Source organism: Drosophila montana, unplaced genomic scaffold, assembly GCF_035044405.1.
Source record: "Drosophila montana isolate Dmon_TW-CO22-7 unplaced genomic scaffold, ASM3504440v1 contig_1688_1, whole genome shotgun sequence".
NCBI classification, from domain to species: domain Eukaryota; kingdom Metazoa; phylum Arthropoda; class Insecta; order Diptera; family Drosophilidae; genus Drosophila; species Drosophila montana.
The window spans coordinates 64,638-89,735 of NW_026996617.1; the positions used below are offsets into that span (position 1 = coordinate 64,638).

At 45.9% G+C, this 25,098-nt stretch overlaps 1 protein-coding gene across 2 annotated transcripts; it reads right to left on the reverse strand.

Annotated features, from left to right (window-relative positions):
• sov (small ovary) lies at positions 1 to 23,817 on the reverse strand. Of its 2 annotated transcripts, XM_064700278.1 has the most exons (8): positions 17,397 to 17,425; positions 17,107 to 17,285; positions 15,119 to 15,328; positions 13,893 to 13,986; positions 7,504 to 13,816; positions 4,086 to 5,207; positions 2,348 to 3,051; positions 1 to 1,598 (listed from the first exon to the last, which is right to left on the reverse strand). In XM_064700278.1, the coding sequence occupies exons 3-8, from the start codon at positions 15,307 to 15,309 to the stop codon at positions 225 to 227; spliced, it is 9,798 nt and encodes a 3,265-aa protein (XP_064556348.1). In that variant the 5' UTR covers positions 15,310 to 15,328; positions 17,107 to 17,285; positions 17,397 to 17,425; the 3' UTR covers positions 1 to 224. The 2 variants fall into 2 exon arrangements, with proteins under 2 accessions (XP_064556348.1, XP_064556347.1); XM_064700277.1 differs by lacking the exons at positions 17,107 to 17,285; positions 17,397 to 17,425 and adding an exon at positions 23,662 to 23,817.
• Between the last annotated feature and the right edge of the window lie 1,281 nt (positions 23,818 to 25,098).

Consider the following 25,098-nt stretch of genomic DNA (forward strand, 5'->3'; position numbering starts at 1 on the left):
TTTCTTGTTCATAATGTGGACTGTTTGTCTGCACTCTGACGGCACAGTCTTTGCCATTGGAATCGAATATTTATTATCAATACATATTCCTTAAGTCTAGGTAACATTATTATCATGTCAGTTTTACAATTGGCCAAAATACTGTTGGCAGTCCTTAGAACGTCTTTACGTATTGCTAGGCGGGGTGGGGATATACAATTGAAACGGAGCCGGAGTCCGTCCGTTTAGGCATCACGATCTGGCGGGCAGCCGCGTTTCAGGCCAGGCGTCGTTGCCAGCTGCCCGATGTCCACAAAGGTGCTGCGACGCTTTAGGATGCGCTCGAGGGCGGGCATCGGCTGCGGAGGAGGAGTCGATCTGCTCGCTGCCGTGGCAGTGGATGTGGGCGTGGCAGCAGCAGAAGCAGAAGCAGCAGCGACAGCTAGTTGATTGCCGCCCGTGAAGGATGTGTGCCAATTGATGACAGAGGTGCGGCTATTATGCTGCGACTGCGACTGCTGCTGCTGCTGCTGCTGTGGCACGCTGGGCGTGGCATTTAGGCGCGCATTCAGATCATCGGGATTGAGGGTTTTGCGTCGCTTGATTAACTTTGCAGACGCCTCCCCGGGCTGCTGCTCCTGCCGGCCGTTGGATGTGGATGTGGATGTGGCAGTGGCCGTGACATTGCGATTGAGCAGCTGGCTGATCAGCAGACGTGGTATCGGCGGCTGTTGGGCTTTGCGCATCAGTTCCGTGTACAATTTGAGCATGGTGCGCTCGTCCCTGAAGCGTGTGCGGCGCAGGCTGCTCTTGCTAATGATGAGACCGTTCTGGAATTGGTAGAGCACCTGCATGAGGAACTTTTTCAGATCCGTATACGGATGGACCTCCTGAAAGCGATGCACGGCATCCCGATGGAATGTATAACAATGCTGTATATACTCCTCGAAGCCATCATTTTGAATGGTCTGACAGAAATGGCAGTGCCGGAATTTCTTATAATGATCGAGCATATGACGCAGCGTTTCCATTTCCGTGGTCGAGGCGAACATACAGAAGGAGCAGTGAAAGATGAGCAGATCCTTGACCTGACGGAAACAGAAGCGTTCCGGCGATCCGCTGTGCTCCACACGTCCATGCTGCGCCATTGCCACATTTGTGGGCATTATCACGCGGCACATGTTGCACTGATAATACTCGTTGGGATATTCGCCGGGCGATTCCCGCGACTCCCGCTGGCTGACGGCGCCCAGCTTAAGCAGTTCGTTCAGCTCCCGATCCTTGAGCGATTTCAGATCGTTGGACAAATGCGCCTCGGTCACCATATGCTGGGCCAGACCCAACCAGCCCTGGTAACGATGATGGCAGAAGGCGCACTCGTTCGGTTTGTTCACATCGCAGGCCACAAGATTGCGTATGGAATGCACATTGGGCAGATGATTCTCCAGCAGGGACTTTGCATTGCCCACAAAATTCCGGCATTCCGGACAGCGCAGTTGCGGCTGTACGCTAAAATAAAATGGATGCTCCGCATGCTTCTCCGCCCAATGCTGGGTGCGCAGCTCGAAAACATCGCTGCTCGTCTCGTTGCAGTGGGAACAGGTGAATTCGTATGTTCTCTGCAAGCAAACGATAACAATCGATTAATCGCTTTGTCGATAATCATAAACAAAAAGCAATCTATTTTGAATAAACTAAGCTGGGTTTGCTTATCCTAGTTGTGGTTTCTCAAAGGCACCGTTGCAATTTATCGATAGGCAATCTATCGATATACGCACAAATTTGAACGCCTTGAGAAACTTCTAGTTGCCCAGATACGGAAATTACTTAATTCGCTCAGCTGTTGCGGCTAATCGAGAAAATAAGCTCTTTCATATTCTTTTGATACATTTCCAATTGATGCAGGATGTAAACATATATTCGGAGTAAGAAAATCTGGTATTAAATTAAGAACAAAAACTATGCAGCTTAGCTCACCGAAAGTCTTTTCTGTCCTTTTTAGGCATTTGAAAATATAATTAATACAATGCTAGCCGATAAGCCACGGCTGGGTCATTCTGACCGTTTGTTTGATGTTGAAAAACAACATGCACACACACATATGCAAAATCAATAAGTAAATGTACGCAAGCATCGATTTCGATACCATGGCTCATAAGTACGATAGCTATCGATAAATAGTGCGGAGTAAGCAATGGATATGATAGTTGGCCTGACCAAGGCTCACGACTATGACACGCACAACACGAACAACGATCGATAAATAGTGCGGAATAAGCAACGCATATGATAGTTGGCCTGACCAAGACTCACGACTATAACACGCACTTGAGTTAAATGGCGCATAGCGATTAAAAATGCAACTTACCTGTTCATAAGTCTCTTCATCCGACGAAAATAATTCGATCTCATCGATAATAGTGGGCTCATTGGCGAAGCTGCTGCTGTTGCTCGTGACGGTGCAGGTTTTGTTGTTATTACTGTTGTCATTGTTGTTGTTGTTATTGCTGCTGCTGCGTCTGCTGCCGGCATTGTTGGCGATGGGCATCGTGTTCATCGATGTATCGAAGGCATGGGCCATAGCCCAATAATCGTTATCGGGCATCTCGTTGGCCACCCGCTCGAACTGCTGGTGGACAAGTCCCTTTTTGCCCAAATGATTCTCCTGCATATGGGTAATGATGACGCGCTCCAAGGCATGCCCCTGCGGGCAGTGGGCACATTTATATTGAAATCCAATCTTATGCCGTGTCTCGCAGTGCTTACGCATACGCTGGTAACTGTTGGCCGCCCCGTCGCACGAATTGCAATGGAAGCCCAATGTATGCCAGTTCTTCACCTTGCACCGCTGATAGTTCTTAATGGGCTGCACCCGCTGCTCGGGATGTTCGCGTCGCATATGCTGGATCATTGCCGTCACATCCTTATCGCACACACTACAAAACGCACAGCTGAACTGATGTTTGCGTCCGTGCACCTGTGCCATGTGAGCCAATATCTGGCCCTGGCTGGACACCACCACGGTGCACAGATTGCATAGCCAATCTTCAGGGTTGGTGCGTAAGACCAGGGCTGAAAAAATTCAAATGAGTTCAATTCAATGCCAGAAATAAATGTCGTGGAGGAGGGGGTCAAATGTGAAATATTCTAAATAGAGATCATAATTAATTGATGCTTCTTCCGTTTCTTCCCAGACCCCTTAAAAACATACAAAGGAAGCCGACGACGGATGATGTCTATTAGCCAGAAGGAAAAACGTTCCAAGGAAACGATATCTAAAACGAATTCGATTTAGGAGAAAAAAGATCCAGAGGCATGAGAGCCTCTAGAGAGTCGAGTCTAGTGATGCCTCGGGCTAATGCTGGACATATGTGTGTGCATATGGAGCGAGTCGCCCAAGTCTGTTGGGCTAGCAAGCTTGAAATGTCTTCGGAATAGGAGCTTGCAGCTAGTTATTGTTGAACCCAAGTTCTAATCACCGCAGATGAGGGATTCGGAGAAGGGATTCCGGCGCCATGAACTTGTTGAGATGAACTTCCAGCCGCTTGGCCATCCCTTGGAGCGATAGGCGACAGTTCTTAACAGAGAGACCTTATTGCTGGTTGACGATCGGAATAAATACGGATGCTTCTTCCACTGGACTCTCAGACGGGCAGAGAAAGAGCTGTTTCTGGCTCAAAATCGTTACTTATCGATCTGAGCTCAAGTTCGATGCGGCTCAAAATCGATACTTATCGATCTGAGCTCAAGTTGGATGCGGTCGATACAGTCAGACAAACAGACAAGGCTAAATTGACTCAACTCGTCGTCTTAATCAATAATACTTTAATCCGTTTTCAAAGGTTCAATGGTCTTTTATATATTTATGGCTCAAAATCGATACTTATCGATCTGAGCTCAAGTTCGATGCGGCTCAAAATCGATACTTATCGATCTGAGCTCAAATTCGATGCGGTCGATACAGTCATAAAAAGAGACAAGGCTAAATTGACTCAACTCGTCGTCTTAATCAATTGAACCCCTTCTTTTTTTTTGAATGATTCAATGGATCATTTGTAGATTAAAGGTAAGTTCTCATAGATACTGTCCTCGACTCTTCTACTCACATGACTTAATCCAACGGATCTCGCTGTTGAGGGAGTTGTCGCTGCGCCTGTGGATAATCAAGTCGACATTCTGCCCGATATGCCGCTGAATGTGTCGCTCGATGAAGAGCCGCTTGGGATGGAACGCAGAGCAGAGACCGCACTGGTAAATGAATCGCTTGTGATAGGCATAATGCTCGAGCAGCTTCTCGAGGGTGGACAACTTGTCCTCAGCTTGGCAGTGGACGCACTTGTATAGCTGGCCATAGCTGTGCTCCGTCATGAAATGTTGCCGCAACGCCGACTCCGTGGCCAGATGGACACGACATTTGGCAATGCAGCAAACGAACCGATCAGCCTTTGGCACATAATTCCATTTGGGTATGCGTGGCACATGGCTGCCCGTTTCATCTTGACTGGCGGCTGCGGGTGCCGAGCTAGCCAACTCCGCCGGCGTGCTAGTAGCTGCCTCGTTGATGGATGATGTGGATGCCGGCGGCTGTTTGGTCGTCGGCTTATTATGGTAAGCCACGAGCACCGCCTTCTCCCTGTGCTGCTGCAGATGGTTGTGCAGATGTTTGTATTCCTGCGACTGGAACTGGCATTCGGCGCACATTAGCATCTGGGCGAATGAGCGCTGGCGCGGCAGCAAACTCAGCTCCGAGGGTCGATAGATGGTCTTGGTGCCTTGGCGGCGATACAGCCATTCGTCCAGCAGCTTATTGACAAAGTCTTCCATTTGCTTTTTCCCGAAAGGCTGCTCGACGGCGCAAACCCAACATTTTGCCACCTCGCTGCTATTCTCCGGCTGTTCCTCCGGCTGTGTGGGCAGCTCAATGAACTGCTGCTGGCAATTGACCAGACGATATTCTTCGCCATGCTGGCTGGACAGATGCTGATGCATTAGCCTTCGATTCGCCGTCGTTTCCAGGCAAATGCTGCAAAAGTATTTGTGCCGTGCGTGCATCTGCTGCAGATGCGACCGCAACGATGCCGGACGCTCGAAGGTTTGTCGGCAGAACTTGCAGGTAAGGGCACCAATATTCGGACTGCTGGCCATGTGAAAGTGCACATGATTGACAAAGGCGTCTTCCGTCAGCGGCACGCTACACGCCTTGAAGGGGCAAGCATATAGCTTGTTATCTGGAATCGGTTTGAAATTGTGATTAGTTTTGCGGTCCAGATTGGAACCCATTTAAATCAAATTCCTTTTCGCGTAACCCAATCATAATTCCCTAACAATTCCATTACATTATGAAAAGCGTATATTAGTAAAAGCTAATCGATAAAACCAGTAAACGTAATTGCTGATGGGTTCAACTACTTGATTCGATTAGACTTGTCCCAAAAAAGATCTTCCATGGACTTCGGCGAAATACAGCTTAGGTTTTCCACCTTTTTTATCTTCGAGTAATAGCACAGATAAACGCTTTTCCGTGACTTGCACAGCTTGGATACAAAGGAAACAAAGGTTGTTGGGAATGAAGTTAATGACATCCTTTTTTAATCCATGCAAGTTGAGATAGGATAACATTTTAAACTAAGCCCTGCCAAAAGCAGCACTGTGTGCTTCACAATTAGAAGAGGAGTACCGCCAGCGCTGAGGCTAAACGGACTAACGCTAACCCAAGAGAGCGAGACAAAATACTTGAGCCACATTAGAGGAGTTGTGCAACGCTGTCGAAATAAACTGACCAAGCTTAATTGGCTCCTCAACCCCCGCAGCAAACTATCCCTGTGGCACCCATCTGGCGATACGCCCTACAGATCTCTCTCTTGGCTGTTCCTTCTAACCGAAAGAGAGTTCAATCTCTTCAAAGCAAGACTCTCCGCCGGATGGTAGGAGCTCCATACTACGAGCGCAACAGCGTTCTCCATAGAGATCTGAAGATTCCCTGGGTCGAAGAACAAATTAGGACCAACTGCGCCGGATACAACAACCGGCTAGCCACACACGCGAATAGGCTCGCCAGCAACCTCAAAGGTGCCCGACCTATCAGTAGACTAAGGAGGAGAACATTTGCCTAAATACTAAATACTTGGCATGCAATGCAGTTAGGTTGACCTGAAATCCTATGCCAAATTAATCTTTCTCCCAAGATATTCCATCAAACAACCTAAGGAATTTGCGCACTCCAATCTTCCGCAATGCCTTGAATCCCCCACAGCTCTACTCAGCCACAAAACAGAGATCTGTTAGCAGAAACCACATTCGACAGATAAGCTATTTTCAGGGAATGACCCTTTTGCTTTCCTACAGCTTACAACGCGGGTGTGCCAACTATTCCGACAGTAAATTCAATGTTCTACGCGTAGTTCTTGATCATAAATCATGATTACTTAAATTCGACTCTCATTTTACGACAGTTGTCAACAAGGTCGGGAGTTAAATGATTCGTACACAAGAAAGGTCACTTATTATATTTCTTATCTGCCCTATACCGGACTTCTGCTTTTGAGTACGGTCGATTGGGGCTGAGATTCCAGTGTCCAGCAGACTCTTGATGATATTTCATCTCTTTAACTAATCTCATAATCATGCTTGATGTAACATATATTCACAAAATAATCACCGTCGAAATTACCTCCTTTGATTGGCAATTGGACTAGCACGTGAAGATATACCTTTATTATTCGAATTGTTAAGTTATTTAACAAGTAGAAAGATGAACTTTATTCATTTTTATGATATACAACCCCCGATCGCTTGAGCGGCGAACTTTGCGTCGGAATCCGTGCCAAAAAAAAAGTCCTCTTTCAATCTTCCAGTGGAGTTGCTACGACAACTCTTTTTATCTGTTAAAGCACTGACATATTCTGCTAACCAAAAAAGACAGGGGAAGATAGCCAAACCCATCCGAAACCCATCTTTTTTGGTGATTGCCTTGGAGACTTTAATGCCAAAACAACTCCAATGTACTTTGGTGAGGATGTGTGTGCGTGTACATGTATACAGAAATTCTTGGAATTTGCGCTAGCTGCTGCTAACACGTGCGCACATAACTTTTGTGTTTCTTAACCGATTTTAATGAAATTTTCGACAATACATCTTATTGTGCCATAGAATATTTGTGTATTCTCAAAAAGTCAATTGCATATAAATTGTGGCTTTAATTGATGGGCTATACAAGTTGGATTATTAACTTGATTTATAGCCTTGAGGTGGTAGCGGGGAGGTGGAGATAGCTATAAAATGAAAGATACTTGATACATTCTATACTTGATATATTCTATATTCTATTCTATCGGCAATAAATTGCCGAATTGATCTTCCATATTCCATGATCTTCCACACAATTAAACCGAATTGTCGCACTATTTCAGCAATTCTTTTGAATGTTAAGGAAAATCCTAGAATCGAACTACCCACTTAGAGCTCCCAGTCAATCCGAATGCTCCACTAATTCAACTAATTGAGCTAAGAAATGTCTTTACTTACCATCATAGCCGGTGTTTTTGAGCAGCTCCTCCAACACACTGGATATGGGTGTGTTGGTGTCACGCAGTGCCCCGAAGTAGGTTGACGAAGGAGCTGCCTCAACAGATGTGGATGCCAGCGAAACAGTGGCTGTTGTTGCTATCGTGGAGCTAGTGCCGTTGCGCTGATTGAGCAGATCGCGAATACGCTGACTGACCGACGTGGCCGTTGGGGCCGTGGGTGCTGTGGGGGGCGAAACGTTCGCTTCGTGCAGTTCAGAGCGCGAGGCGAGTCCGTGCTCGATGACGCCATGATTGACAAAGTCATCCACATCGTTGCCAATGTGCGGGCAATAGGCGCACTGCAGATAATCCTTGCTGCCAAAGCTATAGCAATGGAACTTCATGTGCTCGCGTATACAGAGGACCGTGTGCGCACAGAAATTGCAATTGGGCGCCATGCAACGGAATCGGTCGGCGACAAGACGCGTGGTCCGCTGATTGGCGGCACTCTCCGGCTGTGGCTCGATGGTGATGTTAATCTCGGCGGCCGAGTGCTGGGCCACGTTCTGGGTGAGCACGAATCGGCCATTGGTTACGGCAGACGGCAGCGTCACGGTTTCGCCGGCCAGCTGGGGCGGCAGACCGTCAGCCAGACTGTACACCTGATCGATGGCCAGGCCCAGCTCGGACGCATGATTGACGACGATCGCAGCGCTCGTAGCTTTAGGCTTTAGATTGGGCGCGGCTGGGAACTCAGTTGACTCCACTTGCGGTTGGCTGGGCGGACGCGGCTCAGCGACCAGCAATTCGCGCAGCATCGTATTTGTGTTGACCTGATTAAACTGCATTAGCTCCGGATCCATCTCGGGGTCCAGCTGGGCGGTGGTTGGCAACGGTTCCAACTCGGCAGCCAGACGATCTCCGGTAAAGCGTCGCACGCGCAGCTTGGGCAGGACGACGGGCTCCGATTGTACCGGAGCCGGAGCCGGAACTGTCATGTGCCGGCTGACCAGATGCTGCAGCTCCGCGCTGATCGTCCGCTGCTCCAGCTCCAGCTCCGGCTCCGGATGCGTCAGTTGCTCCGTACAGGTGGCGCAGTGTCCGGTCCAGCGCACCAGCGGATGTTCGTGAACAAAATGATTCTCTAGGCCCTCCAGCTCGTTGGAGAACAAGAACTTGCAGCCGGGCTGCTTGCAATAGTAAGCGGGTTGCGGCCGTTCTTGCTCGGACGTTGCACGCAAACGATACGCCACATTCTCAACGCTAAACTGTGTGGCCGTAATTAGCGTGGGCGTAGGCGTAGGCGTGGTTGCCTGCGCGGACGTTTGCACGGAATCCAAGTCGGCGACGTCGCCGTCACAGCAGCTGCTCGCCGCGGATTTGGTTGACCTGGTGCTCGATTTGCTGGCGGGGCTGCCGTTGCCCAGTTTGCTGCAGAATTTGTGAAAATTGCGAAAGATTGACTTTTGGCGGACGCTGCCGCTGCTGCACTCGACATCGATCCATTCGTCGCGCTGCTTGGGCGTGTTCATGCCCTCGTCGAGTTCCTTTTCGTTGTCGGAGTTATCCGAGCCAATGCCGGACAGATTGTCCTCCCCATGCAGCTGTTCCGTCTCCACCAGCTGCTGCTGCTCCTCTGCACGCTGGCGCTGTTCCTCCTCCTGCTCCAGCTTGCACTCGTTGAGCACCAGCAGCTGATCCTCCTCCGGCAGCGTGGGCGGCGGCATTGTCAGCACATCCACGCACGCCGACGAGTTTTCATCCTCGAGCTCCGGCTCCACCTCCTGCTCCGACTCCTGCTCCGACTCCTGCTCTGGCTCCACCTTGGTCGGCTGCTTGGGCTTTTGCTGTTTCTTCTTGTTGTTGTTCTTTTTGCTGCCCTTCGACTTGGCCATTGCATCATTGGCCAGCGAATTGTGTCGCCGCAACAGATTCTTGGCCAAAGCCTGCGACTTGACAATTGGCACCCCGGCCGTATGATAGATGATTAGCTTCTGGCCGAGGCCAGCCAACGGTTCGTCCGTGAAGGCATGCTGATGCTTCCAGTGCCGCTCCAGATTCTGACGATTCAGCTGCACAAAATCGCACAGATGACACACATGAATCCTGACCGGCAGCCGGCAGCTGTAATTGTTATTGACAACGACACGGGCGCCGGCGCCGCAGCCTCCGACATGGCGTTCGATTTCGTTGAGGCGATGCCGCGGCACCTTGCACCGAGAGCACTGGAAATTCGGTTCGCCCGTGTGCCGAGCAAAGTGCTCCACCCAGCCGGTATTGGTCATCTGCAAATGTTTGCGGCAAAACGGACATTTGTAGCCATACCGGACGCCCTGCGCGTTGCTCGGCAGCGACAGGCCGTAAACGGGCCGATTCTCCTGGTTGTTGCGCAGCTGCTGCAGGATGCCCGGCGGCAGCCGGGAGCCGAAATGCTCCTCGTGTTGCTGCACATAGTGCAGCAGGGGAAAGCGCAACAGTTTGGCACATATGACGCAGCTGGTCAGCGCCGTGGACATGGCATGCCATGAGGGATTTATGTTCTTAATGGGGCTGGACACGGACGCCTTGCGCTTCTTCTTGTTGCGCTGCGCTGGCTTGCACTGCGCCCGGATCAGCTCCTCCAGCTGGGCACAGCGCGGCAGACGCACCTGACAGCGCCTCGATTCCGCCGCCAGCTGCTTGGCCTTGAAGCTGGCCCGATCCAGACCCGAGCTGCCGCTGCTGGCGCCCATAAAGCGTCGACCACGGCGCGCCACATTGCGTATAAAGGGCGCCATGTCCGCGTGGCTGGCAAAGCTGCCGCTGCTCGATCTGCTGCGGCGACTGCTCAGGCTGGAGGCGCCGCTGCTCTCATGCAGCTGCTTCTGCTTCTGTTTCTGGTTCTGCTTCTGTGCGGTGCAGGCTCTACGTCCGGTCGCGCGCATCACATCGTCCGCATAGTACATGTGCGCAATGTCCTCGTTCAGCTTGTCCAGCTCGCTGCGCTTGGGCTTGCGCCGTGGCGGTGGCAACGAAGCCGCCAATTCGTTACAGACGCGCTTGGCAGGCGGCAGCTCCGGCTCCTCCTCCTCCACCTGCTGCTGCTCCGGCTCCTCCACCTGCTGCTCCCGCTCCTCCGTCAAAGCCTTCGGCGGCCTGCCCCGTTTGCGCTTAGTTGCCGTTGCCGTTCCCGTTGCCGTTGCCGTTCCCGTTGACGGCGCCTGCTCTTTGGACTTGGCTTTTGGTTTGGTCTTCGAGCCGGACGCCAGGCCGAAGACATTGCGACTCAGCTGTGTCTCGTTCATGGCCAGATTATTGAAGCAGGAGCGCCGCTTGCCGGCGAGTATATTGTGCGTGGATATGCTGCAATTGTCGTTCGTCTTCTCGAACATATTCGCCAGATGCCGGTTGGCGCGCCGGCTGGCATTGCTGTCCTCCTGCTCCTCCTCCTCCGGCTCCTCCTCCGTCTGCTGCTGCTGCTCCTGCTGCTGACGCTGGTGCTCCACAACGTCCTCGTATACAAAACTGTTACCGGTAAACAGTTCCGATTTATCCACCAGCGGTTTGCTGGCCAGCGGCATCATCGATTTCCGACGTTTCATAACCCGCTTTAGTTCCGGCTCCGTCTCCGTTTCCGCTTCCGTTTCCGCTGCCGTCGCTGTCTTCGACTCAATCTTTGAGTCGTCGTTGTTATTGTATCTCGGTATTATTGTGATGGTGTGCGCATTGGGACCAAGCACCACCTTTAGCTTGGGCACCTTGGGCAAGAGTTCGGTCTCAGTTTTTTTGTCCGCCTCTTTGGACTCGGAGTTTGCCTCTTCGGACAGCTGCTCCACATCGACAATCGCGTCCTCATTGTCCGCCTCCGGATCCACTTGCTCTTGCTCGTCTCCATCCTCCTCCTGCTCCTGCTCCGGCAGTTTGCTGCCGCCTTTGGATTTGCGTCTTTCCGGCTGATCTTCCGCCTCTGCGCGCTTTTCGGACGTCTCCTCCATTGGCGATGGCGGCTCGTTCTCTACATTATCCGTGTTATCCGTTTTCTTGGCCTCCTTTTCATCTTTGTCTTTGGGTTTATCCGCATTGGGTTTATCCATTTTCGGCGCACGTTTATCCTTATCCGATTCACCTTTCTTATCCCTGTGCTTCGATTTGTCGCGCTTTGCGTGCTCCTTGTCGGATTTGTGTTTCTTATCCAATTTATACGTTTTGCTTGCGTTATCCGGTTTATCCATTTTATTTGACTTATCTGCTTTATCCGTGTTATCTATTAGTTGATCTGTTTTATCCGTCTTATCTGCTTTGTCAGCTTTAATTGACTTATTCGGTTTATCCGGCTTAGCCACTTTATCCGATGTATCCGCCTTATCCGACGTCTTATCCGTAGACTTATCCAACTTATCCCTTTTGTTCACTTTATCCGCTTTATTAACCTTATTTAACCTATCCGTTCCCTTCTTTTGTGCCTTATTCGATTCCCCGTTAATACCTTTCGGCGTGCCCGACTCCTGCTCCATATCAATATCATTCCAGTTCTCCTCCTCCTCCTCCTGCTCCTGCTCCTCCTCCTCCTCCTGCACTTCATCCGACCTATTTGTCTTATCAGCCTTCTGCCCTCTTGTCTCTCCTCTCGTCACGCCGCTCGACTTGTCCGCGTGCACCTTTTTGGGTATTTTAAAGTCGAGCTTCTTGTTGGTCGTCGTCCCAGCCACATCGCGATACGATGTGTCCAGCTGAACGCGATCGCCATCGACTGTTGTCTGCTTTGGCCCGGGCGGCGGCTCGTGTTCGATTTGACGCTGCTTTTCGGCTGACTCCAGTTGACGTTGCTTCTCCGCCTGCAACTTGGCGGCTGCGGCCTTGGCCTCACGATGCTCGCGATAGGTGCGCGGCTCGGCGTGGACAGCCGTTGCCGAGGGAGGGGGAAAGCGCGGGTTGCCATTGTGGCCAATGCCGCCGCGATTGTAGCCGCCGCGGTAGCAAAAGCTGGCGTTGGGTTTGTTGTAAACATTGTTGTTGTTGTGGTTGTTATTGGACCAGTTGTTGTTGTTGTAGCTATAGTTGTTGTTATTGTTGGCTGGCTGCCAGTTGGGACCAGGCGGCGCGTCCTCGAAGCCAGCGTACGGCACGTCCTTGTAGGGCGCCGGACGACGCACTGCGCCCGGATACTGATGATTAGCAGCTGCTGCTGGTGCTCCGCCCGGCTGCTGAGATCCTGTTGGGTTTGCCAGCAATGGCACATTAATATTATTGTTGTTGTTGCCCCACTTGTTGCAGCGCGGATCGCGCAGCTCCGTGCCACCGGGCATATTATTGTAGCGCCGCATTTCATTGAAATCCTGCGCCTGCATCAGCGGCTCATTGGGACTGCACTGAAAGTCGGCACTGGCAGCGGCTGCAGCGGCCGCGGCGGCAGCAGCAGCTGCTGCAGCGGCGGCAACAGCGGCTGATGTGTTGAGATTGAGCGGCGCCCGTGTCCGGAGCAGCGGCATCGGAATGTTGTGCTGTGCAGCAGCAGCAGCAGCACGTGGAATGTTAACCGTTTGGGGGGGAGGGCGCGTCTGACTCCGTCCGGCTGACGGAAATGTGCGCGGCGGCGGCGGCGGCGGCGGCGACAACGACGACGACCGCGAACGCTGCTCCAAGCGATTGTTCACATAGACGGGCTTGCGTCCGCGCGGATCGTTACAATTGGAGGCCAACTGGGGGGCGATTGTCTCGCTGTTGCCGCGCAACGCGGCCAGCTTTTTGCGCGCCTCCTCCAGCGACTTGAGCTTGGTTTGTTCCTCCTCAGAGCTGGCGGCGGCGGCGGCGTTCGCTTCGACGGACGGTGCCGGCGGATTTGAGCGACGCTCAAAAACCATCAGAGGCGACCTCGCCTGGGCACTGCTCACATGGACAACTGCGGGCGGCGGTGTTGTTGTTGTTGCTGTTGTTGTGACAGTTGGCTGGTTGGTTCTGCGGGTGAAATCCTGCCGCCTGCTGCCAATGGGCGAGGTTAGATCGACGGTCAGGCTGGCCGGCTGCGCTCTACGCTCGTAGCCCGCCCTGGCAGCGGGCGGTGAACTCAGTTCGGCATTTAACGGAGTTGCGCTCGGCATGGGCGGATTCGATCTGCGCTCGAAGTCCGCCGTTGAGCTCTTGACGGCTGCAGCTGGACTTGGTCTGTGCACAGCGTCTGGCCTGGGCGAGGGCGATGTGCCATTCGTTTTGGTTAAGTCTGTCACAATTTTGGCAGCAGGTTTCGCTGCGCTTGGATTCGATTTGTGGACAACTTCGAGCGCTGCCTTTGAGGTGCTTGGCAGCTCGCTTGGTTCCGCGGCATCAATGACAATTATCTCGCTGGGATTGAGGAGCTGCAAATATGGAAAGTGCAATTGTTTATTAAGTTGAAAAAGTCATTTTGTTTAGTTTATATTGACTTTTACTTACGGCACCAAATTTGGCCTTCAGTTTATCGATAACGCCCTCGATTTTGCTCAGCTTCTCCTCGGGAAAGCGACGATAGAAATCCTCGGCGGGCATTCTAAAATCATAGACGGATTGAAACATTAAATTATATGAATATATTTGATCAAAGTACAGCTCACATAAGGTGGCGCTTGTTTTTACTCGCATTTAGATATTTTGCTGTTCGATGCGCTAAAATTCACAACAAGTTTAAGCCTCGCATAGCCCAAGGCAAAGTCTGCTGAAGTTAGAACCAGCAAGCTCTTGATACATATATAGCTAAACACAGACTCCACTTGCTCACATTTTGGTTTATTGATCCTTATCTCTATATATATATAAAACTGTTTGTCCTGTCTGACAGATTTTCACTGTAGTTACCTTATGTGATGAAGATGTCGTGAAATTTCACCCTCATGTCTGGCAAAATCGGGAAAAACATTCAGAATTCAAATCTGGGATTTACCCGCTAGTATCCTATATAGACATAGGTCAAAATTTCCCACCCCCATTACTCGGTCGAATCTCATCCGATTTGTACGTGGTTTTGTGCTCTTTTCTCATGGCCTCTGGCCTCCAGATCAAATTTTGTCAACATTATTCTTCTTTTTAGGTTTTGTCCGATCGGCCTGAAACGCATTTGCAAAGATCTTTGTTCAAATTCATTTGAGGCATGTTTCGCACTTTGCGAAAAATCCATCTCTCCTTCCTGGCAATGGAGTTCAAAGTTTTGGTGGAAGACGTTTCACGCTTAAATTCATTTCCCAATTCATTTCTATATGAAAAATCATTTAAGATGTGTTTTACAGAATTCAAGCTTCCCCGGTGGAAAATGCAATTCAAAGATTTGTTGGGCAAAGTTTTAAGTTTTGTCCGGATCAGCGATTTGGTAAATTCCACCCACAACAGTGGTAAATTGGCGGAAAACGTTTGTATGCATGTTTTTTGCTTACCATCCGATCGGCTTTGATACGTTCTTGGGTGGCAAAGGCGGGTCAAAGGTTTTATAAATCAGATTTCAATTTTCAGCTTCAAGATTCTCACCGCAAGACTAACATGGGTATAAACATATTTTCAAATAGATGTGGAGATCAAGATGGGTAGATTTCCATATTCCATGGGCGTGTACTTAGTGGAAAGTTAATATCGAAACGTTCCACGGGCAAGGCCCAAAATCTAATAAATATTATGTTTAAATGTGCACTTACTCGCTTTCCAGCAGCTCGACGAGCATGTTGAGCTTGCGATATTGCTCCTGGGCCAGCTGGCGTCCATAGGTTTTCACCACATTCTTGATGAAGGGCGCACAGGAGCGCAGTTCCTCGACCTTGGCTATGTGAACCGCTGTGTTCTTTTCCCTTCGCCCGCCCAGCTTATCGGCAACATCTGCATCGGCCATTTAACTTAAAGTAATAAATCTTTAGATGGAATAGACAAGCAAATGAAATTTATTAAAATAATATATGAAATGTTTTCTATCATTTAGAAAAACTGTTTCTCACTCAAATCATTTGAACCTTCTAGCATTTACCTACCTACCGATCTAGTCGGAATTATAAATATTCTCTTTGAATAATACAAAAAAAAAACGATTTTTCTTTTGAGAATCAAATAAGTTATAAGTATATTAGGTCTTTAGCGAAGTTGTCAAAGATAGAAGAGAACTTTATAGAGTATTGTCAAAAACTGACAAGTATTTAGATTACGATATATCAATTAGCATTAAGCTTTCAATTTACAATATATCTTAAGTGGAAACTCATTTAATAGTTATTACATTTCAACTCCCTAAAAGGACGACAAGCTGACTCGTGTCCTAGCCATGTCCATGTGCTTGGAGACTTAGATCTTAGAGACGACAGGGCTTAAAGATTTCACGTTAACAATCCACCCTTTTCCCACCCTTCCTTAAAATCTACAAATATGGATTAATAACATTCTAAATTATTTATTTGCCAAAAATCAATAGTAATCGATTTTTCGAACATTTCCCGTATATCTTACGAGCTTGACTCCTGACTTTCTTGGCATACAGTTTCTTATTATGTATGATTTTTTTATTTAGATATAACTCCTTCAAAACTCAATATCAATGAATATCGATATGTAGTACTTTGAAGATTGTATCTGATATCTTGAAGATGATAAGAACTGGAAAATGCAGAATAACTATATTTTATGTAGATTATGTAAATGTAACATTTCACAAATATCGATAAATATCGATTTGCATCCCTGGTTTTTTGAGCATAGTTCTGAAGATCTGAAGAGGTTGACACTACATTTGGCACAGATTTGATTGTTATGTTTTTTTGACGAAATAACTCTTCGACTGCACCAAAAATGTTAACAAGGATACAAGCCCTCAGTTTTTTTTTACACGCACAGAAATTACTAACATACAATATGTACAAATGGGCAGCTGATTACAGGGTATCTGCTGGTCGAGTGACAACTTGAAAGATGTGACCAGTGAGCAGATGTTTGCAGTCGCGTGATTTACAGTCGATTTTACTTAATTTCCCACGCTCCCAAAACAATGTTGAATCCAAGATCGATTATAAGAAGACCTCAAGCCAGCTCTAGAGGACCATTTGAGATTTCGACTGAAGTCCTCATTTATTTTTAAGGTTATTTAAAATTGAAACTATTTTCCATTTTGTTGCTTGCGGAGTTTTTTGCAAAATGATGAAATTTCATTTGGCTGCACTTATTTTTGTTTTGTAATAATTGCAAATTGTTCTTAAACTTGTAATCTGTGTATCGATACTTGCAGAATACAAAAGAATATCGCAGTTAGGATATGATGTCACGATCTTGATGCGCATCAAGTTATGCAGCTGGAGTGTAACCTATTCGCGTGCCTCTTGGCCTTGATCCGGATATGACACGGCTTTGCAATATTGTACATGCATTATGTTGCCCGGGGCAAAACAAGTGGGAGGCTGCATTAGAAGCTTTGCCAAGCTTTCGGTCCCTGGCAACTGTGCATTACCTGGAATAACTGTCAAGCATGCAGCTACGTATCTATGCAGGCTAATAATACAATCAAACGCACAGACACAACACGCACGCACACACACACACACACACCCGCACGCTCACATGTGAGCTGGTCTGCGGTCTGCGGTCTGCATATGCGACGCTTGCTTCTGCTCCTTTTTGTTTTTTTTTTAATAATGATATTAGTACACACCACTGTATCCAGCAGCAGCAGCAGCAGCAGCAGCAGCAGCACAGCCGCTGCCAGTGGAAGCAACAGCGTCAGCGGCGGCGACAGGGAACAACGGCAATTGACAGCGACGTTTGCAGCAGCGGCAAAGCATTTGTTTAAAAACCCGAATGCTCTAATACTCGATAGGAGCTACACAACAACTAAAAGTAAGAACAAAACACAACGCACATTAAAAAAAATTGGCAAAAAAAAAAATGTGTTTACAATTGAAAACAAAGCGTCACAAAAAAAAAAAAAAAAAACAGACGCACACACGACGCGCTTGGGAAGTTCATGCGTTGTTCCTACGTCGTGAAAATGCGACTGACAATTGAGTCAAAGACAAGCATGGTGCAAGCCAAACCGAGTTGCCACCTCGTGTTCAGACATTAATTAGTGCAACAATTCGAGTTGCAGTGGCAACACTTACATCAAAAGCATAATATTGTTCAATGATAAATGCGCATGCCAGTTGTTATAGTTATCAATAAAATTTGAATTTCATATATTTCGTATTGTTATTGGTATTGTGCACAATGTGGCAACGCACTGCCGCTTGCCGTCAGCTGCTGACAGCTGATGCTGCCAACGAATTCGCCGCATTTAATTTCTTTTTTTTTATCGGTTCTCTTTTGGTTGTCGGTTTGTTTGGCTCGTTTTTGTGCTGTTGCCGCAGTTTGCCGCTTGGCGTTCGCGCTGTTTTGTTTATACATATACATGTGTGTGTGTTTGTCTGTGTGCGCTTGCGTAAGTGTGTGTGCGTAGCACTCTTAGGGTAGAAAAATTGTGTTCGCTTCCCAAAGATCTGTTGAATTTTAAAATGCGCAAATCCAATTTTTTTCACATTCTTCTATTTTCTTTCCTTCGCCTTCAAGTTTGGCGTGGCAGCCTGCGTGTGTGTGTGTGTGCATGAAATTTCGTCACTCACACAAACGTATATATGTCCGCGTGTATGTGTATATGTGTATGAGCATATGCTTATGCTTGAACTACTGTTAAGATATCCGTTTCTTTTTTCTCGTGAACTCGAATCATTTCATAGCTCAGCTTTGGTTTGGTGACAGGCGCAATTACTGCGAATATTACCCGGCGTTGTATGGGTCCCATGAATATTTCATTGTTTGTCTGATTTGTGCCACCTTCAAAAAGTTTTCGAAAAGTATAAATAAATTTGTTTTTTTTTTTTGGTAGCTCAAGAATTGTAGTGGGCGAAGAAGATAAAACATAAACATAAGTCCGAGATTGCTTCCATTGATGTCTCCTGTTTTTTTTTTTCATGTTGGAAAACTTTCTTATTCTTATTGCTTTAATGTCTTTAAGAACAAATAAACACAAACTTTCTAATTTGTATTAAAATGAAAAATATTTGTGTTTTCGCTTGGCTTTGAAAGTTTGCAAGACCTCGCAATACGGGTACACTTTTTGCAAACGCTCCTGGACTCGAAAGGGTATCTTTAACGTTAACCCAAATTACATCTTCCGACAAAAATCAGGGTTTGAACCACGGACTTCGCGATCGACGAGCCGACTTTTAGGTCACTACGCTTCGCAAGTTACTTGTAGGGGTTAATTGAATACCTATTTGGCGGCACTTGAACCGCCAATTTCCCGCTTGAGAGTCAGACACACGACAACTCAGAAAAGCTCAGCCTATGTCTAGCTGAACCTTATATACTTTGAACACCAATATTCACAATCGTCCTCAAAGAAAACCCACAATTGTAAAGCTTGGTAGAATAGTGGTGGAGTTATCTAAGTTTCACAAAAACATTCCGCCTGTCCAATAATCAAGAAGACAGTATTCGACTGATATATTCGGAAATTTCAGAGAAATCTTATTCTGCTGCCTGTAAAATACATAACCAACACAGCCCCAAAAAACTAATAAAAGTGATTTAATCGGAAGTGCCCAACTAGAAAATACACCGCAGTTTCTTCTTAATGATGATCATTCGTTTATCGGTTTTTATCGATTGATTGGTAGCGGGCCAAGTTATCGATAATATGAAAGAAACTCGTGCGGAGGGACGTATAGACAGACATTGCCAGATCGACTCGGCTATTGCTACTGACCAAGAATATATATACACTCTCCGGGTTGCTTCCTTCTGCCTGTTACATACGGCTGCACAAGACCAATATATCCTACACGCTATGTCAGCACCTTTAAAAGCTCGAGATAGTCGGTAATATGCCCCGTTGCCAAGCAATCAATAAAAATCAATATCGAAATTCTGTTTTTTTTAGCAAATCCCTTAGGTTTTTCAGAGCTAGAGTCACCAAATTTGACATGTAGCCTCTAGGATAGTAAATACGGATCAGGTATCTTTCAATTTATGGCTACTGCGAAGGGTCAACAGTCATTCTGCAAATCAACCACTGGCTCGATGCTTCCATCATCTTAGGGTCATTCACACACACGTACAGCTGCGTGTGTGTAGAGCTGAAAATTCAGAAGTTCCAAAAACTTTTACTTGGGCATCCTTGCCTTACAACAATAACCATTTCCTCGCCTCTTTCATTTCATATCACTCGTTCCATCAAAATGAAAGAAATGCGACCGAAATTTGAGAAAAATTCAATTTCTTACACACACATAGATACATTTAAACGATCTTTTGACATTAATGAGCGAGCGTTGAGAGCACTGAGAGTTAGCCAAAACAGTTACCTGTAGTGGGAGCGAAAGAACACAAAGCATATTGGCTCTCCAACTCTCTTTCTCTCTGAGCATGTGAGAGAGTTACGAACCCCGGGCCAAAATGAAGTCGATGCGGGACCTGACGCACAGAAAATGAGTGGCTACCCTTTTGTGTTTCAGCTGTCCCATCTGTTTGTTGTGTGGTTAGTGTTAAAAATCAATAATTAGAATGGTTGTGAGGCATGGGACGATGGCAAATCGTTTGGTCGAACGAAGGTAGTTGTGAGTTTTTTTCAAATATTTTTTTAATCTAATTTGAATAATGCCGGAATACTCCTTTACCCATCAAATAGGTAGGGAAATGGTAAGACCAAGGCAAACGAGTGCGCGACCTGCATTTGGTGTTGGTTAAAGAAGGTTCAGGGTATCCCCTATATGGGCACTACCGACTAGAGCGCTTTTGCTTTCTTTTAAACGTGTTGTTGCAAAAGCTGAAGTTGAGCATTCCCCTAACAATAGCTTCAGTATTCTAAATATACAAATCTTGATAATTTAAATAAGTCAATCAATGTTAGTACAATTTCTTTGAATAAATTCTTTTGTGCGACTCCAAACCTGGATTAGCAGATTTAAGAAACCAGGTTCACGATCGGAGCTTTAAGAAGGGGCTTTGGCTTGAACCGTGACCCGCTTTGGTTTGTTGCCCTAATATATTTATGACATTAATGGAGGTACGATTCGGTTACACTTCGGTAAGATGTTCTGGACACACGCGTTTCGACCTTCTGCCCGGAAAGGACGAAGTGTTGTACGATATGGTACGGTCGATTAAAGGGTGTTGCCCTCAACTAGAGGATGTTGATAATCTGTAGCAAAAAATAATAGAGTAAAAAAAAATACAACAAATGATAAGAGCTTAAAGGCGGTCCGGATATTGCACACATACAACTATCAATATATATACGGATTATGCATTTAAATGCGACTTGAGATTTGAATTTTTACAACTTGCAAGACTTTAATCTAAATATATATACATATTGTATTCATAAAAGTAATGCATCAGCAAATTAAAAGTACTTTGGCGATGCATACGCTTTCGACTTATGTATTCGCCCATGATAATATATTCTTTTTTAGCTTTTTTTAGACCATTCTAACTTGGGGAAACGATGTGATGGGCATATTCCTCTATAGCCGCAACTGCTAAATATGTTTGATTCTGATTAGGAATATATATATACTTTGGTCGCTTTCAATTGCATCTAAAGCATATTTATTTATAGGTGAGACTTGTCAACACACCCGTGACAGATAAGATTATAGCTTACAAGCTCAGCGTCAGCAAAAAGCTCCATTAAATTATTTGAATAATCTTTAATTTCACATTAGATATGTGGATTTCAAATGTTCTGCTTTTTATTTTGCCAAAAGTATTTCTTCTACTTTAAGATTTGGTATTTTAAGGCTGTGCAGAAGAGAGTTAGCGTACTCTACTTTTTTATTACTCGGATTTAGTTGCTCTACAATATATTATAGCTCTGCGCTTTTAATAGGCATTATCATCCCAATAAGGCACAGGATCAGAGAAAAAATGTGTGGCCAATACTTTCACCACTTTCATCTTTCCCGTAAAACTTCAACGATTAACCATGGAATCGGTTAAGTCTCCGTGGACGGGATGTTGGCAATTGTCATTTATATTTATTGGTCACACCCTTTGGTTTTCTTTTTATGCCAATTCTTTTGCAACTTTGGTATGTTTAATTCCTGTTCCATTTACTCGCTGGGCAAGTCTGACCCATAGAGTTGATAGGTAGGTTTTAATAAAGCTTGTGAGTCTTCGTTATTTTGTTCGTTTCATTTCATTTTACACATTTCAATCTGTATTTCATTTTGTTGAATCCTGCTTATTTGCCACGCTTCAATCTGTCAGCGTTTCATATTCCACCATTTTCATTTCATTATTTCTTCCTCTTTAGTAAATCCAATATTAACATTTCAGCCTAATGGAACTTTGCGATGGAATTTGATGGCCGGGCGAGTTGAAAGCCGACATATACATCAACTATTCCGAAAGTCATTCGGAATTCCTGTGAACCGCATGTCCTATAGCAGAGGTTCCCAAACCTAGTAACTTAAGTAAACTTACTGAGGGGCAATTCTATATTCCGAGAATCGATCATTTCCAGCTTTGTTATATGCAGAGTACCTATAAATTTCAAAGCGATCTATTACTTCTATAGAGCTAAGCTTAGTACTAAGGCCAACAACAAGTCTAGACAAGGTCAGAGAACTTTAGCAGTAGCCATAACAACTACGAAGGTAGCGTCCATCAGGAAAACCCCTAAATGTATCTATCAACCGGGTCCAATACGGCATGAGCCTTTTTGAACGATTTAGCCTTTCTCATTATTTAGGAAAGCTTCAGAACATTGGGAATTATCGAATAGTTAACTTAAACAAAATTATGGAGTTGTGGAAATGATAGTAATTGAATGAGATTTATGCATCTACTACCATAATTTATGTAGATCCAATGGTCGAATGCGATCACCGCCTAACAAAGGTCGGAGATCAGAAAAGCTTCTTCAGACCGACAGGTTGCTGCTGCATCCGAACGCGGATGCCAGTGTCCTGGCTGAGCCCAGAAGAGAGAGGCGCCTCCAAAGGCTCCACCCCGGCGACCTATCTACGAGGCGAATCATTTAAATACCTCCTTACCCTTCATTTCAAATATCCCTCTATGTTAATATTGCATAAGTTACATACATTGGCTTGGTAGAGATCAGAAGATTATCGATCGATTTCAGCGCAAAATAAATCAAATTATATAAAAAAAAAAGATCCAATGGAATACGGGATGACTTAGTTACCATTCATCTGCCAACTGACAAACACGCATGTGACCCATTCGTTTCTGCCCCAAATACTACATTTCGGTAGATTTTATTGGCTGTGCGTTGTAGGCCTCTGGATCTCTGAAAGGTGAAATAGTAGCTTGGCTTGGGATAGACAACGATGTGCCGCCATTTTGTATAATGCACAATTTACATTTCCATGCTTATGTTTGTTTGCCGATCAACAGAGCTGTAGTTGATCACAGAGCTTCTAGACAGGCAGCAAAAGCGGCAAAAGCTTCTCTCAAATAAGCACTCTTTCGGAACTAGAATATGTTAGGGTCTCTGAAAAAAATCCAATGATTGCAATTCTATCTTCCGTCAATTGGAAAAAAAAACAAAATACCAAAAATACCAAACTTTGCAACAATTGACAATGCGATCAAAACGTGTCTTTCTAGTTTGTAAAAAGCATTTGATTCCCTTTTTTTATTTTCATAACTTTATAGGCCTTAAATTCTTGATCAACTTGAAAACTTTTTTTGGAATAAAGCTTTCCCAAGGAGACCAAGAAGGAAAATTAAGAAAGCAATTTGATCTGAAAGCCACTCAAAAATACCAAATGTAGTATTTTTTTTTACAACACTTGCCAGTACATTAAAAAACGCCGCGATCACTGAAAGATGATGAAATAGTAGTAAAGCATTTTGTTTTTAAAAAGCAGAAAAAAAAAACTATCCAAAGAATGAAATTAAAACGAAACTGATCAACACAGCGCACTTGATAAACGCGAAACATAACCACAATGAAAGAATAATCACAAAATAAGAAACACAGACACACATATACACAGACGCAAACGCACATTAACGCGACACACACGAACACATTTATGTACGTACAGTCGCACACATGCAAACAGAAAAAATTACCGAACGAACGCAAACGTATTTTATGCCATATTGAATTATTAACAAGAGCAATATGTCCACAGCCACCGCTTGAAAATATTACCGTTTTACCATTTAATAATATTCCTTAATCTATGCAACTTACCGTAATTGTGTGGATATTAAATTTCCATTGAGTTGCAGTGGCAGTTGTAGTTGTAATTGTTGTTGTTCTTGTTGTTGTTGCATCAAAACAGCGTCCGCTGCAACGCTCACTTTGGCGAGGTTCACACTTCTGAAGTCGGAACTCGAATGACGGCAATCGGCAAGCGATATGTGTTTCGTTGTGCCTGGCATGGTTGGCAAAAACGAATAGGTTGCTTAGTTTGGATCAAAACGAACGTGTGACGTCACAACCAACAGACAAAGTTATGTATCTGTGGTTCTAGTAAGTCTTATATACAGTTTTCAATGTCTTATTGTATAATATTATGCATAACGAAATTATTTGCACACCAAAATTGTACGCAGCAACATTAAACAAACGAAAATGCGCAAAAGTGTGGAGTGTGGCAACACTGCTTCTTGCCGCAACCTTCACACAGCTGCCGCATACCAATAACATACACGTATACAAACACACACTCATACTCACGCACAGCGCAGAAAGCAGACGCAAGGCAAACGACGCAATTCGCCGGTCTTTGGCGAATTCGCCGCAGCCGCAGCCAGCGCTTGTTATTTGTTATTGCTCCTGCTATTGCTGCTTCCTTTTCGTTGCCAGTCGTCGTCTGCGCTTTAAACAGAACCAATCGTCTGTTGTTGCCAAGCGCTGCAGACACACCCATGCACACATGCTCATGCATGTGTGTGTGTGTACATATATTGAAATGCTGCTCCAGTCATAAAACAATAGTTGGCAACTTCTGCATGGTGGAGGATCTGAAGAGTCAGTCGTGAGAGCTCTGCTTACCCATAAAATAAGTCGACGTTATCTCGCTCTCAAGAGCTCGGGGTAGGTACATATGTATGGACACATATTAATGCGCGCAGTTGTTGCTTCTTCTTCCTCTGTTTATCTTTGGTCGTATTAACCGCTTACGAAGCTGGACACATGATATGTGAAGTATATACACATATATGTATGTATGTATATATTCGAATCACACAGCGCGCAACGCCCATTGTGAGGCAGTCAAAGTTCAAGAAGTCGTAACTGCCGACAGTTTTACAGAGTGATTCACCAAATTTAACAAATAGACTGCTCTTGAGCTTCTCTGAAGATCCAAAATTGGGAATTTCTGCGATTCGGCTAACAGAAAGGAGTTCCGGTTAAAACATTGTTAACAGAATCTTCGCAGTCGGTTGTACCCGACTGCACTGCACTACCGAGTTTATGTTCATTTTTAGAATTAACAAAACAGGTTTTATTCGTGATTTTCATATAACATACATATGGATTTAACTTATCAAATTAAGTACAAAGGGGAAAGATCGTATGGACGCATCCCAAGGTAGGTAGAGAGAGTTGGTCCACAGGGCTTAAGACTAACTGGTACGATCATCTCTCGCTTAAAACTAAGTCAATTTTTTACAAAAGTTA